The 14011-nt window shown below is 37.8% G+C and overlaps 1 protein-coding gene across 1 annotated transcript in view; it reads left to right on the forward strand.

Annotated features, from left to right (window-relative positions):
• Window positions 1–14011, forward strand: part of Obi1 (ORC ubiquitin ligase 1) — a 33730-nt gene that overhangs the window by 6268 nt on the left and 13451 nt on the right. The window contains exons 2-4 of the mRNA XM_070002772.1: window positions 5466–5601; window positions 8295–8386; window positions 10640–10888. Of these exons, the coding sequence (XP_069858873.1) occupies window positions 5466–5601; window positions 8295–8386; window positions 10640–10888 (477 nt within the window). The remainder of the gene's footprint in view (window positions 1–5465; window positions 5602–8294; window positions 8387–10639; window positions 10889–14011) is intronic.

Genomic DNA, 14011 nt, shown 5'->3' on the forward strand with positions numbered 1-14011 from the left:
ACTAATCTCCCTGTAAATTTAAACAACAACAACAACAACATTTTTTTTAAGTTACATACTTCTAAGATACAATGGTAGACAGACATTCCATATTACTGGCATTTCTATCTTGTGGTCCCTAATTATAGCTTTGGTTTCAGTCTTACAGCTTCACATAATCTCTCACATTAGGACCTGCATATAGAAAACCTAGCTTGGCCACTGTACACTGCCTGGCCTCCCAGGATTGCCTTTGAAATCTCCGTGGAAGCCTTCATGACTGTGTGCTTGCCAAATCAGCATCATGTGGATAGTCTCAGGGCAAGTTGTACTGGGTCACATGGTACCCAGTACATGTTGTATTGGGGCCTCTGTCAACCACTGCTATAGTGCCTTGACAGTAGAACACAGGGAAATTCATCCTGTGAAGTAATTCCCTGCGTATACTTTGTTAGACCAAGGAGCTGCTAATCAAAAGGAGGTCTTGGAAATAAATTTATACCTTTACACCTTTGTGCCTGTGAAGAGTCAATGTATTGACTCTATGCAACTCATGATGGGATCTTGTTCTCCTCACACTCCCTCTGCAGCATCCCTTCAGCCTTACTGAGACCAGTCCATTGACTCTCATTGACTCACTGCCATCATGACCACTTAAAAGTACTCATTTCCGAACTATTCATGGTCATGTGTTATCATCAGTTCCTTCCCTCTCCCTTCCTCCTTGGCGAAACCCCAACTCTGGGTAAACCAAACTACTTATCTGTTTCCTTCCTGAACTTGAGCAGCTAAATATTGGTAAGAAAAATACACACCTATGTTAATTGGTTTTTCTTTGCATTCAAAACCACAGACCTCAAATAGGAACTCAACAATGTGAGCAGTCTTGCAGTACAGCCCCAATAAACTCAACTTTGTCACTATTCAAAATACCTGCTTTCGGGCTGGGAAGGTGGCTCAGTGGTAGAACCCTTGCCTTGCATGCATGAGGCCCTGGGTTCGATTCCTCAGCACCACATAAGCAAAAAAAAAAAAGCCAGAAGTGGCGCTGTGGCTCAAGTGGTAGAGCACTAGCCTTGAGCAGAAGAGCTGAGGGACAGCGCCCAGGCCCAGAGTTTAGGCCCCATGACCGGACTCCCCGCCCCCCCCCCAAAAAAAAAAAGAACCTGCTTTCTTCTCATTTTCTCAAATATGTGTTTCACTTTGACTTTACACTTTTAGCTGATTCTCTCACTTCATGTTTGATGACACAAATAAGCAACTGGGATCATTGGAAGACAAATTTTCTCATCTTTTTCTCCAGTAGTTCTTCTAACTCCTTTGTATTTGTTTGCACACCCATGCACACACATATACACACACCTGTTTCAAAAGAGCACAGATCTTCACCCTTATAGAAGCCAAATTTTCCACTCTGGGTCCCTTTCTCTAACGTTTTAAGAATTTTGCTACCTCTGGCCATAATATCTCTACTTCCATCACTGATATTCTTTCTGAGTTTTTTTCATTGCCTTCCTTCAAAAATAGAAGGAGTGTTCAGTATTCTGTCTTTACTTCGTCTTTCCTTGTCTCAATGTCCTGTTGGGTTTCCATCTCCATAGTAAATTACATCACTGTTACTACAGTAGATACTAATCAAAGCTGATAACTTTTCCTTCTTTAGCCTAGCTTTTTAAATTTGGGAGTGTAAAGTAAATCTGTTTGGAGGTGAGAGGCTGCAGAATACATGTGGCTGTATTTTGTAACAACATGCAATGAAAATTCATACTCACCTGCTACTGGACACTGATGAGCATTCATTCCTGGTAGAAGCACTTTGGAAAATTAGTTTAAGACATTATAGTTCATTGCCTTTGAGGTTTTTTGTTGTTTTAAAATTAATTTTGTTTTAAAATTAATTTTGTCAAACTGTGTGTATATGTGTGCGCATGCATATGCACAGGCTAGTCTTAGAGCTTTAACTCAGTGTCTGAATGCTGTCCCTGAGATTCTTTGTTTGAGGCTAGTGCTGTATCACTTGAGCCAAAGCTCCACTTCCAGCTTTTTTTGGTAATTAGTTGGAGCTAAGAATACAAACTCATAAGTAAATATGTTGGGTGATATGCAAGTGTATACAAAGGGATAAATGGAAATAGGGTAGATTTGAGGGAGACTTGAAATAGTGTAATTCCTTAGAAAGCAAAATCAAAAGTTTGGCAAAATAAAACATCTGAAATTACTGGGAAGGGTTGGGATGGGGTTAAGAGGGAAGGAGTAGGCCTAGTAGTGCCAGTGGCTCACGTCTATAATCCTAGCTACTCAGGAGGCTAAGATCTGAGGATCATGGTTCAAAGCCAGCCATGGCAGGAAAGTCCGTGATTCTCCTATCTCCAATTAACCACCAGAAAACTGGAAGTGGTGCTGTGGCTTAAGTGGTAGAATGCTAGCCTTGAGCTGAAGAGCTGAGGGACGGTGCCTGGGCCCAGAGTTCAAGCCCCTCAACCAACCAAAAAGAAAAAAGAGGGAAGAGGTAGACAGATGAAGAAGGGGGAAAATGCAGACAATCATCCTACAAAATTCAGAAGGCTGAAGGAAGGGGTGGCTAGGGGAGGGATGGGTGTTGTTGAATAGGGTGACATTGATCAAGATCCACTTTGTTAAATGGCAACTCCTTTTACAACTACTCAAAAATAATAATAATAAAATACATATATATCCCCCAAAAAGAGTATCATGGGCTTTACTGCCCAGACTGGCTTCAAATCACAATCCTCAGACCTCAACCTCCCGAATAGCTAGGATGACAAAACTCAGAGCTAGCACCCAGCTTGTCAAACTCTTTTACCAGAATAAATTGGAGCTAGGTTTTCTTAAGAGAAAATTTAAATTCCTCTTTAATTACCTTCTCTGTTTAGTTTTCTTAGATCAATGTTCATAATCAAGGGAGCACCAGAATGTTTAGAAAGCCAATCTGAGACTTAAGGGCTCCTCACAGTGAGACTTGAGTGGCTACCTACCTGTCTCGAGCAGTCATGCACCCGTGACTTCATGGAGGGTGGGACTTTCAAATTAATGAATATTCATTGTCCTTTTCTAAGCCAGATATAGAACAGTGCACGTATTTTTCTCTCAGGAAAGTAGTTTTTGGTGGGACTGTCTGCTACTTCATTCCCCCTGTATTTACTCTGCTTTCCATTTGTCTTCCAAGGTGGTCCTTAGCACAGAAGGGCCCTATTTAGTATTGTCATTAAAACGTATTGTTGGTGTCCAATGTAAGTCTCAGTATTCCTGTATTGGTTTGTTTTATTGCTTAATTTATGCCACTTGAAAAATATTAAGATTAGAATAATGCCTTAATATTTTTCAAATAATATAAATTTAGCAATAAATACTTCCCTTGTGGAAAGAGCCATAACAGAATGTATCATAGTATCTTAACAGTTAACACATTCTACAAACTTCTATTGAGAATCTACTAAATATTACTAAGTTAATTTGTAGGTACTAGAGTCTTAGGAATGAGTAAGAGTCTTTAAAAGTCTGAATCTGGGGCTTGACCTTAGCATGGCTCACTTAAGTCAAGGCCAGTGCTCCATTTGGCCACACCTGAGTTCCCCAGGTTGCATTCTCAACTCATTGGTGGTTAAGAATGCTCCACACCCACCACATATCCAGGCTACTTTGGTGTCAAGAGAAAATTAAGTACTATAATTGGTGGCAGTTAGCATTTACTCTATGCATTTGCCTTATATGTATTATGATGTGCTCATTTGAGGAAATATGATTGGCTCAAGTTTGACTTCCGCATTTGGCTAAAACTCTGTATGTTACAAGAATATCCTCTGTTCTGTTTTCTTCCTATTGAAACACTACAACCAAAACATTCAGCCCAGCACAATAAAGTGTTTTTGACTGTGATTACTTCACAGGGTGGTTGTATTGTATATGAGAAAGAGAGAATGAAAGAGAGAATATGTGTATCTGAAAGCAGTTTGTAAAATAGGATGTAAATGTAAGGTATTGTTATTTGTTCTTGTTTAAAATGGGATCCAGGAATATACTGTAAATGTAGGAATGTAACAATGATAATCCCCCTTGTATAGCTAATATAAACATACATAAATAACAATTAACAAATGGAGTCTAGGATTGTTGTATATGATTTATGTCTATATCTTTCAACGTTAAAGTTTACGTTTTAAAACATTTGAGATTTGAATTCATGCCTTTTGGACTGTTTTAATTTGTGTGGCTTTGAGGAATTTGTATTAAGAGGTTGTTAGTCCATTTTGTGTTGCTGTAACAAAATACCTGACCCTAGATAATTCTGGTGACTGAAAAGTCCAAGCAGCATGGTGTCATAAGGTCCCATCATGGCCTGTGTCACAGTATAGCATCATATGCTGGGGTGTGTACAAGAGTGTGGTTGGAGGGTTGGTGAGACAGGAAGTAAGAGAGCATCAAGAGGGCTGGGAAGGTGGCTCAGTGGTAGAGCGCTTGCCTTGCATGCATGAGGCCCTGGGTTCAATTTCTCAGCACCACATAAGCAGAAACAGCCAGAAGTGGTGCTGTAGTCAAGTGGTAGAGTACTTGCCTTGAGCTGAAGAGTTGAGGGACAGCACCCAGGCCCAGAGTTCAGGCCCATGACTGTCAAAAAAAAAAAAAAAAAAAAAAGGAGCATCAAGAGGCCAGGCTGACTTTTTTTTTTTTTTTTTTTTTGTCAGTCATGGGGCTTGAACTCTGGTTCTGAGCTCTGTCCCTCAACTCTTCAGCTCAAGGTTAGAGCTTTACCACTTGACCACGGCACCACTTCCGGTTTTCTGGTGGCTTATTAGAATAAGAGTCTCACAGACTTTCCTTCCGGGGCTGGGTTTGAACCATAGTCCTCAGATCTCAGCCTCCATAGTAGCTAGGATTACAGGCATGCGCCACCAGCACCCTGCACCAGCTCATTCTTTTTAACAACCAACTCGTGGGAACTAATCATTCCTTCAAGACTTGACTCACTCTTGATTTTTTTTGGCCAGGACATATGACACTGAACGCCTGGCAGATGTCAGCGCTTATTAGCTGCTTGCTCTTATTTTGTGATATAGTGGAATAAATTGAGGAAAGGATTTAAGTGTCCAGATGGATGACTGAGAAAATGTTGTTTTAAAATTTTCCCAGTTTTCTGCCATTCTATAATTCTCATATAAAGCAGGATAATGCCTCAGCCTTCATGGAAATATACAGCAGATTTTTACCTGATCATGAATGTTTACAGAATAAAGTATTTCATAAAATTTCAGACTTTTAGTCTTCAAGACAAGCTATATTAGTTCTCATCTCTGTTAAGTATATATAAGTGACAATGTGGTCAACAAAAGTAGCGTTTTTACATCCTATGTGTTCCCTCTTAAGCATCTACTCTGCTGTACTTCAGAGGAGCAAGTCACTCTAAACTAAACCCTTTTGGGAATCTATGACTATTGTCCTGTACTAAGAGTAAGTTTCTGTTTTCAAAGGTACGCCAGCCTGTCATATGCATCAACCACCATGTGTTTTGTTCTATTTGTATCGATTTGTGGTTGAAGAATAATGGCCAGTGTCCAGCTTGCAGAGTCCCCATCACTCCTGAAAATCCTTGCAAAGAAATCATTGGTAAGAGTCTATTTTATATGTCTATTTTATATGCCATCTACAAGTAATGATTGTATGGGGGAAGACCAGTGTAGATAGTTTGCAGTGATGTTATTTGATCAACATAATATTGAATGAATTGGTAATTTGTGTGATGTATATATGGGGCAACTGAAGGGCAAAAGTAATTTAAGAAATCACAAGAAAAATAATCCTTAAAGGCTGTGGAACTGACATTCCAGTAGAAACTGCATGTGAGCAGAAGTAAAGTATCAGTTGCTACAGTGAAAAGAAGGGCTGGGAAGGCTCAGGAGTTTAGGCAAAAAATATTTGTTTGTTTGTTTTTTTGTTTTTGTTGTGCCACTACTGGGGGTTGGCCTGACACAGTAGCTTTTTCTGTCAAGGCAGGAGCTCTACAACCTGAGCCATACCTCTACTTTGGGCTTTTTGTTGGTTAATTGGTGATAAGAGTTTCATGCACTTTTTTACCTGGGCTTACTGTGAACGAGGATCCTCAGAACTAAGACTCCTGAGTAGCTAGAGCTACAGGCGAGTGCACGTCTGTAGATGTGATTTTTGTAATGGAAATGGAAAAGCAAACACGTGCTAGGAAGGAAAAGAGCATTGCAAAAGGCTTCATGAAATAGATGGCCTTTCCACTGGCCATTCAACTACTAAAATTAAAGAGGGTTGGGCTGGGAAGGTAGCTCAGTGGTAGAGTGCTTGCCTTGCATGCATGAGGCCCTGGGTTCGATTCCTCAGCACCACATAAGCAAAAAGAAAAAAGCCGGAAGTGGCACTGTGGCTCAAATGGTAGAGTGCTAGCCTTGAGCTGAAGAGCTGAGGGACAGCGCCCAGGCCCAGAGTTCAGGCCCACGACTGGACCCAAAAAAAAAAAAAAAAAAAAATTAAAGAGGGCAATTTATGCAGTGAAATGAATCATGAATAAGAGTTAAAATATAAGAAAACAGCATGGTTTTGGACATTACCAGCACTATAATTTGGATCTGATTACTAAAATAAAAGCTGAAAAGGTAAATTGAAATTTTAGAGAACCTTGAATGACAGCTAAATCAAGGATTTGCTGTACGGATAGGAAGAAGGATGAGGAGGGAATGATGGTTGTGAGCAAGGGAGTGGAATCTGAGGTGTGCTTTAGAACTGTTGCTCAGGGAGGGATACATAGATTGGACTGGGAGAGAGATAGAATGAATATACTTAGGTAAGAGAATGTAGAACTGGGTTAAGGATTTAAAAAAAAAATTATCCAGGTGCTGGTGGCTCATACCAGCTACTAAGAAGCTGAGATTTGAGCATTGAGGTTTGAAGCCAATCTGGACGGGAAAGTCTGTGAGACTCTTATCTCCAGTTAACCAGTAAAAAATCAGAAATAGATCTGTGGCTCAAGTGGTAGAACGCTAACCTTGAGGGAAAAAGCCAACAGCACTCAGGACCTGAGTTCAAGCTCCAGTATTCACACATACACGCACAAAACTAATGCCAAACTAATGCAGGTAAGAAAGAGTTAAAATTTGAACTAGAAGGTCTTGGAAAAAGAAAACATTTTAAGATACTTTTTAGTGTTTTATTCTACTCATGTACATTATTTCTTTTAGATTACAGAAATTAAAGCAATGTTTGTTTTTGCTTTAGGACATATTCAAATGTTAACAAGCCATTAATTCAATAAACATTGAATGTGTGATAAGCCATGCATAGAAAACACCTCCCAGAAAACTTAACAAGACATTGTAATAGCCTAAAATTAGGAGAAATTGACTTAAATGAGATTTTTGTAATGGAAATGGAAAGGAAAATACAAACTAGGGAGCAAAAGAAGTAGTGAGGCTTTGAAAATAAAAGATCCATAGTTGTCAAAGTTGGCTCCAAGATTTCTCTCTTGGGTTCAGGGAGAAGTCTAGTAGAGGACTAACATTCTGCTGGGATCATTACAGAGAAACCTCTCTGTCTCCACGCTTTTGCCATCTGACCTTCACCAAAGCGTGAGGTCTATGTAGAATAAGAGCTTTGATAATTAAAATGATTGGAATGTTTTTTCCTCTTAAGTTTTTTATTATATGCTTTCATTTGCTCATATCTAAGTGGTATTTCATAAACTCTTGTCAGTTAAACTAGTTTCATCCATCCTTGCATTTGGGTAAAATATACTGAAAAAGATCTATAAAATGCTTTTACTATCATGGCACTAAGAAATCCAAAGAAGGTAACCACAGTATAAGTGATCAGTTCTCAGAAAAACTTTAGATTGAATGAATATAAAATTGAAGCCATGATTTGTAATATTTAGGTAATTTGGAATGTGAAAACTATGAAATGCACATTGTTTTTAAGGTGTATTACCAGAAGCAAATCATGTTTGAATATAATACATATTCATGTATGTATGAGATATATATAGTTTTTGTATAGTCTGTTAGCTAAATACAATATAGTTGTTGGTTTTATTAGTGGACGTCATTTAGTTTTCAGATTTGCCAGTCCAAATGGAATAATTATATATAGCCTTTTTCTATATTGAATTCATTCTAACAAAATGTATAGAGTCTAACAAAATGTATAGAGAAGTAAACACAGTATATTTTACTGCAACTATTTCTTATGTATTTCTCATGTCTACATAAGGCAATAAAGAAAGTTCATATTTATTCTCCTGCAAAAATCAGAATAAAAATTAGGAATTTTCCCCCCTATAGGAGGAACAAGTGAAAGTGAACCTATGCTAAGCCATACAGTCAGGAAGCATCTTCGGAAAACTAGGCTCGAGTTACTCCATAAAGAATATGAGGTAAACAAGAATTAAAGTTTAAAATGATGTCAGCAATGAATTTCAGGTAAAACTGAATTAGCTCAGTCCCTAGACATCCAGTGAAACCTTGTTTTAAATGCCGGTTTAAAAAATACCTTAATAAATGCAAGTTCTTGTTTTTTTCCTCTTGCTTTACTTTTAATAGCAAATACATGGAGAATAAAACTCCCAGAGAAAAGGGAAAAGTAGAAGCATTTCCTTTTGTTTCTTTTCTTTTTCAGTAATTTAAAATATCTCCCTCTACTACAGAGGTGATGATTTGTATTTACTCCCTCTTGTGCAAGTTCATCTGAATCCGTAGTTACCATTTGTTCCTGTCTATAATTTCACTGATGATTACAAGCCTCACTGATTCTGTTACAGTAAACATTGCTTATGTCAGCTATCCGCACAGATTTCACTGTGAAAAATGCTGTTTCCAAGTTATCTAAAGGTAAATGAGCATGCCGATTTGACATGAGGGTGGAATTTTCCCAAATAAATTCATGCTAATGGAATATATATAAATATAAATACATATATTATATATATTAAACATTAAGCCCAGCTGCCATTCTGAGACTAAAGGAAGGATATTATTGATCTCCTGTTTTGATACAGAATATCTTTATGTTAAACTATGTACTTGTGAGCTACCTCAGAATTTTTTCGAAAGGCATTGAAGCATAAATATTTGATTGAATAAATGTTTATTTATCTATGTGTTCTTCGTATATATGAATACGTAACTGCATGTGCTTTGTATTGTATAACTAAAAACAATTTTATACTGCTATTTAATGCTGTGAATTATTTAAAGTAGTATATACTATGACAGTAACTCTATGACTTATATAATACTTGACGTATATACTAGTCAGATTAACCCTTTGAGAAACCACTAATTATCGCCATCTGCTTTCTGTTGCTGTAACAGAATACTCTAGATTGGGCAATTTATAGTGAACAGAAATTGATTTGGCTCATGGTTCTGGAGACAGGAAAATCCAGGAACATTTGTGCCAGCATCTGGTGAGAGTTTTGTGCTGCATCATCCTATGGTGGAAAACAACTGGGCAAGAAAGAACTAGAGCAACTGAGCCCACAAGGGAAGAATTAACCCCATCAGGAGATCTCTCTGATAACTAGCTCATTTCTAAGATAACATCATTAACTTACATCTTGAAGGCAGTGGCTTATAGCCTAAACATCTCTTAATGGTCTCATCTTTTAATGTCACAATGACAATTAAATTTCAACTTGAATTTAGGAGGGACATTCAGACTGTAGCACTAGCATTTGGAGTTTATTTTTTCTTGCTATCCAGTAGTATTGGGGCTTAAATCAGTAGGCAGGTGTTCTGCCACTGTAGTCACTCCTCTAACCCTTTTGGCATTGCTTTGTTTTTTGTTTGTTTTTCTGCAAGTTCTAGGGCATGAATTCGGGGCCTGAGCACTGCCTTTGATCTTCTTTGCTCAAAGCTAGCACTCTACCACTTAAACCACGGCTCCACTTCTGGCTTTTTGACAGTTAATTGGAGATGAGTCTCAACAATAGACTTTCCTGCCAGGCTAGTTTTGAGCCACAATCTTCAGATCTCAGCCTCCTGAGTAGCTAGGATTACAGGCGTGAGCCACTGGCGCCCAGCTTCAAGCTTGTTTTCTAAAAGTTTTTGAGGTTATTTTTGAGCAACCTCAGTTTAAGGTAACATATCTTTTATAAATAAATGAACATAGAAGGGTTCTAATTCCCATGTTCAGCTATTGCACTCAGGGCCTACGAATTGCCCCTGAGCTCTTTTGCTCAAAGCTTGTGCTCTACCACTTGGAGCCATAGCTCCACTTCCAGTTTTCTGGTGGTTAATTGGAGATGAGTCTCATAGACTTTCCTGTCCTGACTGGCTTTGAGCCTGTGAGCCTCCATCCTCAGATCTCAGCCTCCTAAGTAGCAAGGATTACAGGTATGAGCTACCAGTGCCTGGCACATTGTTATTTTTAAAACCACAATTATCATTGAATTCATTTGCCAGCACCATAAATGTTGGTTGTTATTAGAGTTGGGATATATTTTGAAATTTTGAACAGTATTCCCTTTGTCCTTATAAAACTGTTATGAAATGTAAAGAATATATATATATATATATATATATATATATATATACAGAAAATTGAATATAAAATTCAAAAGCATTCTAGCTTTGGTTTAGTGTGTTTAATGTCCATGTCTCTCTAGTGACTGTGATAATTTTTCCAGGATGAAATAGACTGTTTACAGAAAGAGGTAGAAGAACTTAAAAGTAAAAATCTCAGCTTGGAGTCACAGATCAAGTCTATTCTGGATCCTTTGACCTTAATGCAAGGCAATCAAAATGAAGACAAACAGCCAGTTGCAGATACTCCACATAAAACTGGCCAAGATACTACCGAAGAATGGAAGAAGAAACTCAGAACAGCTAAAGAAATCTATGAAAAAGTAAAAGATGATGTGGATAAATTAAAAGAGGTAAGTCGTGATGATTTTTGTTGTTATTTTTGTCGGTCATTGGGCTAGTTGTGAATTGTTTTTTTTAAATCTGTTATTTTTTTAAATTCCATAATATTTTAAGCACCTTCAAAAGTATGAATAGCTCCATTATCTTGACTCATCCTTAAAATATGTGTGTGAGAACAGCAGAAATCCCTGGATGATCATTTGTATGCAATAGGAAAACTTTTTCTCATCAAATATCACTAGCTGCCAGGAACTATCAGGTAGTTCCATTTTGTGACTATAATTGGAGACTGTATAGTGCTTCTATATGAGACTGCATCTTCTGGAAGAGTAACATCAATTTAAATGACATGTTTCTGTTTCCCTTTTGTGGTTTGCCCTAAACCCTTTTAAAGCTTATACAGTGATGGCCTTCTGTACATAAAGCAACACATACCCATTTCCTTACCTATTAAGAAAAGGTTTTGACCATACCTTTTCTACCACTATTATTATCTGATGTTTAAGATTCTACACAGTTAAAAGTTAAATGACTTTTGAGAACCTTCTTTAGACTGTTTCATCCAAAAGAGTATTGTGCCTTATGAGACCAACCTTTAGCTTGACTTCTGATTTATCTGCCCTGGAGTAAAGTTGTGTTGGATGAGATGGTTTGTAATACTCAGCCTTATTACAACACATTCAGCCTATCTGCATTCTCTTAAAAGATTAATTTTGTGTTTAATTACTAAATCATTAGTAGTCTCTGTATTTGGCTCTCAGATCTTCACTAAATAAAGGACAAAGATGAGAGGAGGGAGAAAATTCTTTCGGGAAAAAAAAAAAAAGGAACCACACACACAATTGTATTGTTTGTTACAAGTTTCTAATGTATTGCTGGCCAACCTTAAACCTTAATATGTGGTTTGTCAGAAGACAAGAGAAAAATAAGAAGGTCAACTGAGAATTTATAGTATTTATCAATCTTGTATTTTCTCCTTCAATTTTCATACCTCTTAGCCATCAGTAAGTTCTGTATAGTCTCCTTCATAGTAATACAATTGCGGGGCGGGGGGTAGGGGTAGTTTTAGGCAAGAGGCTCTATTTGAAAAGTAACCAGGGCTCATAGATGTAGTATAGGGAATCTATGTAAAAGAATAGTACATAAAGCAGAGCTTTAAATTCAGTACTGAAGAACTATTTGTAATATTTATTAAATCCATTTTGAATGCCTAGTGATGGTATTGGGTAATAGACTATAAACCAGAGCATAAATGAATAAGAAAATATGGACCACAGAGAAAAAAAATCTCAAATGTGGAGTGCAAAATAATGGCATACTATAAATCAAATACAGGAACATGAGAGGAAGAATAAAGTACTACTTGAGAGCAAAATGTTTTCCTGGACAAGGTGAGTTTTTAACTATCGTGAGGCTGGTACCTTAACCCAATCAGAGTTGCAATTGCAGAATACCTGGTCTTTATTACTGTTTTAGGTACAATAAATAGGCAGAACTCTGCATCTTTGTACCCCTTACTCACCTAACTCTCATGAACTTGAAAATACCTCTGATAGTTGAAGAACTACCCAGCACATAATGAGAAGTATTGAAAGCCACAGGATTGGTGAGAGACCTTGAAACATAGTGATAGCAGTACGTATCAGGATTAGAGGGTTGAAAATCAAATGAGTTTCTAATTTAAGTTTGTTGCCATCATCAAAAATGGTTCACTAAGTGCCTCCCTTTATGGTGCCATGCTTGAAAGCTTAATTCATTGTCTGTAAGTGTGAGGAAGTAAATGGCTTTCTTTGTGTCTTCAGAGGAACAGTAATGTTGTTTATCAGTCACTTAAAGAATTAACCCTCCATAGTTCTGGTTGGTGTACTTTCATGGAGAGGTGGATAAGCCTAAGGGTGATAGACTTCATGCACAAATGAATGTCACTCTTGTGACCATTATGATGTATTTGCATGTAGATGGGTAAGTAATACAATCAGAAGGTCTGGAAGTTAAGAAGCATTGTTCACATTTCTAAAATTACATTTTTAAGATTTCTTGGTTTAAGGCCCCCCCCCCTTTTTTTTTTGGTCGGCTCTGGGCCTGGAAGCCATCCTTGAGCCTCTTTGTGCTGAAGGCTAGTGCTCTACCATTTGAGCCATAGCACCACTTCTGTTTTTTGAGTGGTTTATTGGAGGTAGGAGTCTCCTGGGGACTTCTCTGCTCAGGCTAGCTTTGAATTGTGATCCTCAGATCTCAGCCTCCTGAGTAGCTAGGATTACAAGAGTGAGCCACCCGGTGCCCAGCTTAAACCTTTTTTTCAGTTATTCTTGTGACTCATTAACTTTGTAATCTAATCAGAGAATTTTTCTTATCTGGACCCTGGTAGGTCTTGCATGTAATCCTGGAGGCTCAAATCTGAGAGCCATCATTCAAGCCAGCCTTGACAGAGAAGTCCACAAGATTCTTATCTTCAGTTAACCAGTAAAAAGCCTGAAGACGGTCTGTGGCTCAAGTGATAGAGTACCAGCCTTGAGTGAAAAACTAAGGGATAAAGCCCAGGTCTTGAGTTCAAGCCCCAAGGCTAGTACAACACACACACACACATACACACACACAGAATTTCCCTTGTCAAGTGAGTGAGCTTGAATTTTCATTTCTCATTTGTTTTTGGTTGTTTTCATTTTTGTTTTATAATTCAGGCTGGCATTAAAGTTGAAACTTTTCTGAGCCTCCTAAGTGCTCATATTACAGGTGTGCTTCACTATGTTGAGCTGATTTTCTAGCCGTTAGTGTGTTATTAGGTATTTTTACATATACTCAAGGAAAAAAGTTTTGCATTTAAGATTATGCAATAGGTGGCAAGGAAAGGGAATCACAGAAACAGCAAGACAAGGGATGAACCAAAGTAACATTGATACTCACTTGACATTCTGTTGGATAGGAACATTACAACTAGTGAAGGAGGGGAATAGGAATGGGTAAGTGGGTAATAATGAGGAATGGGGCAACTATCTGTGGTTAAAAACAAATATTCTCATTGTCTTATTTAAGTAACTGTAACCCCTCTGCTTATTATCTTTTCAATAAAATAAAATAAACCAAGGGAGAATCCATGGAATTTCTTAGAAAAATGCCCCAGTTTTTGTGAGCCA

The sequence above is a fragment of the Dipodomys merriami genome, unplaced genomic scaffold (genome assembly GCF_024711535.1).
Source record: "Dipodomys merriami isolate MVZ:Mamm:240054 unplaced genomic scaffold, mDipMer1.0.p SCAF_6, whole genome shotgun sequence".
In the NCBI taxonomy this organism is placed as follows: Eukaryota; Metazoa; Chordata; class Mammalia; order Rodentia; family Heteromyidae; genus Dipodomys; species Dipodomys merriami.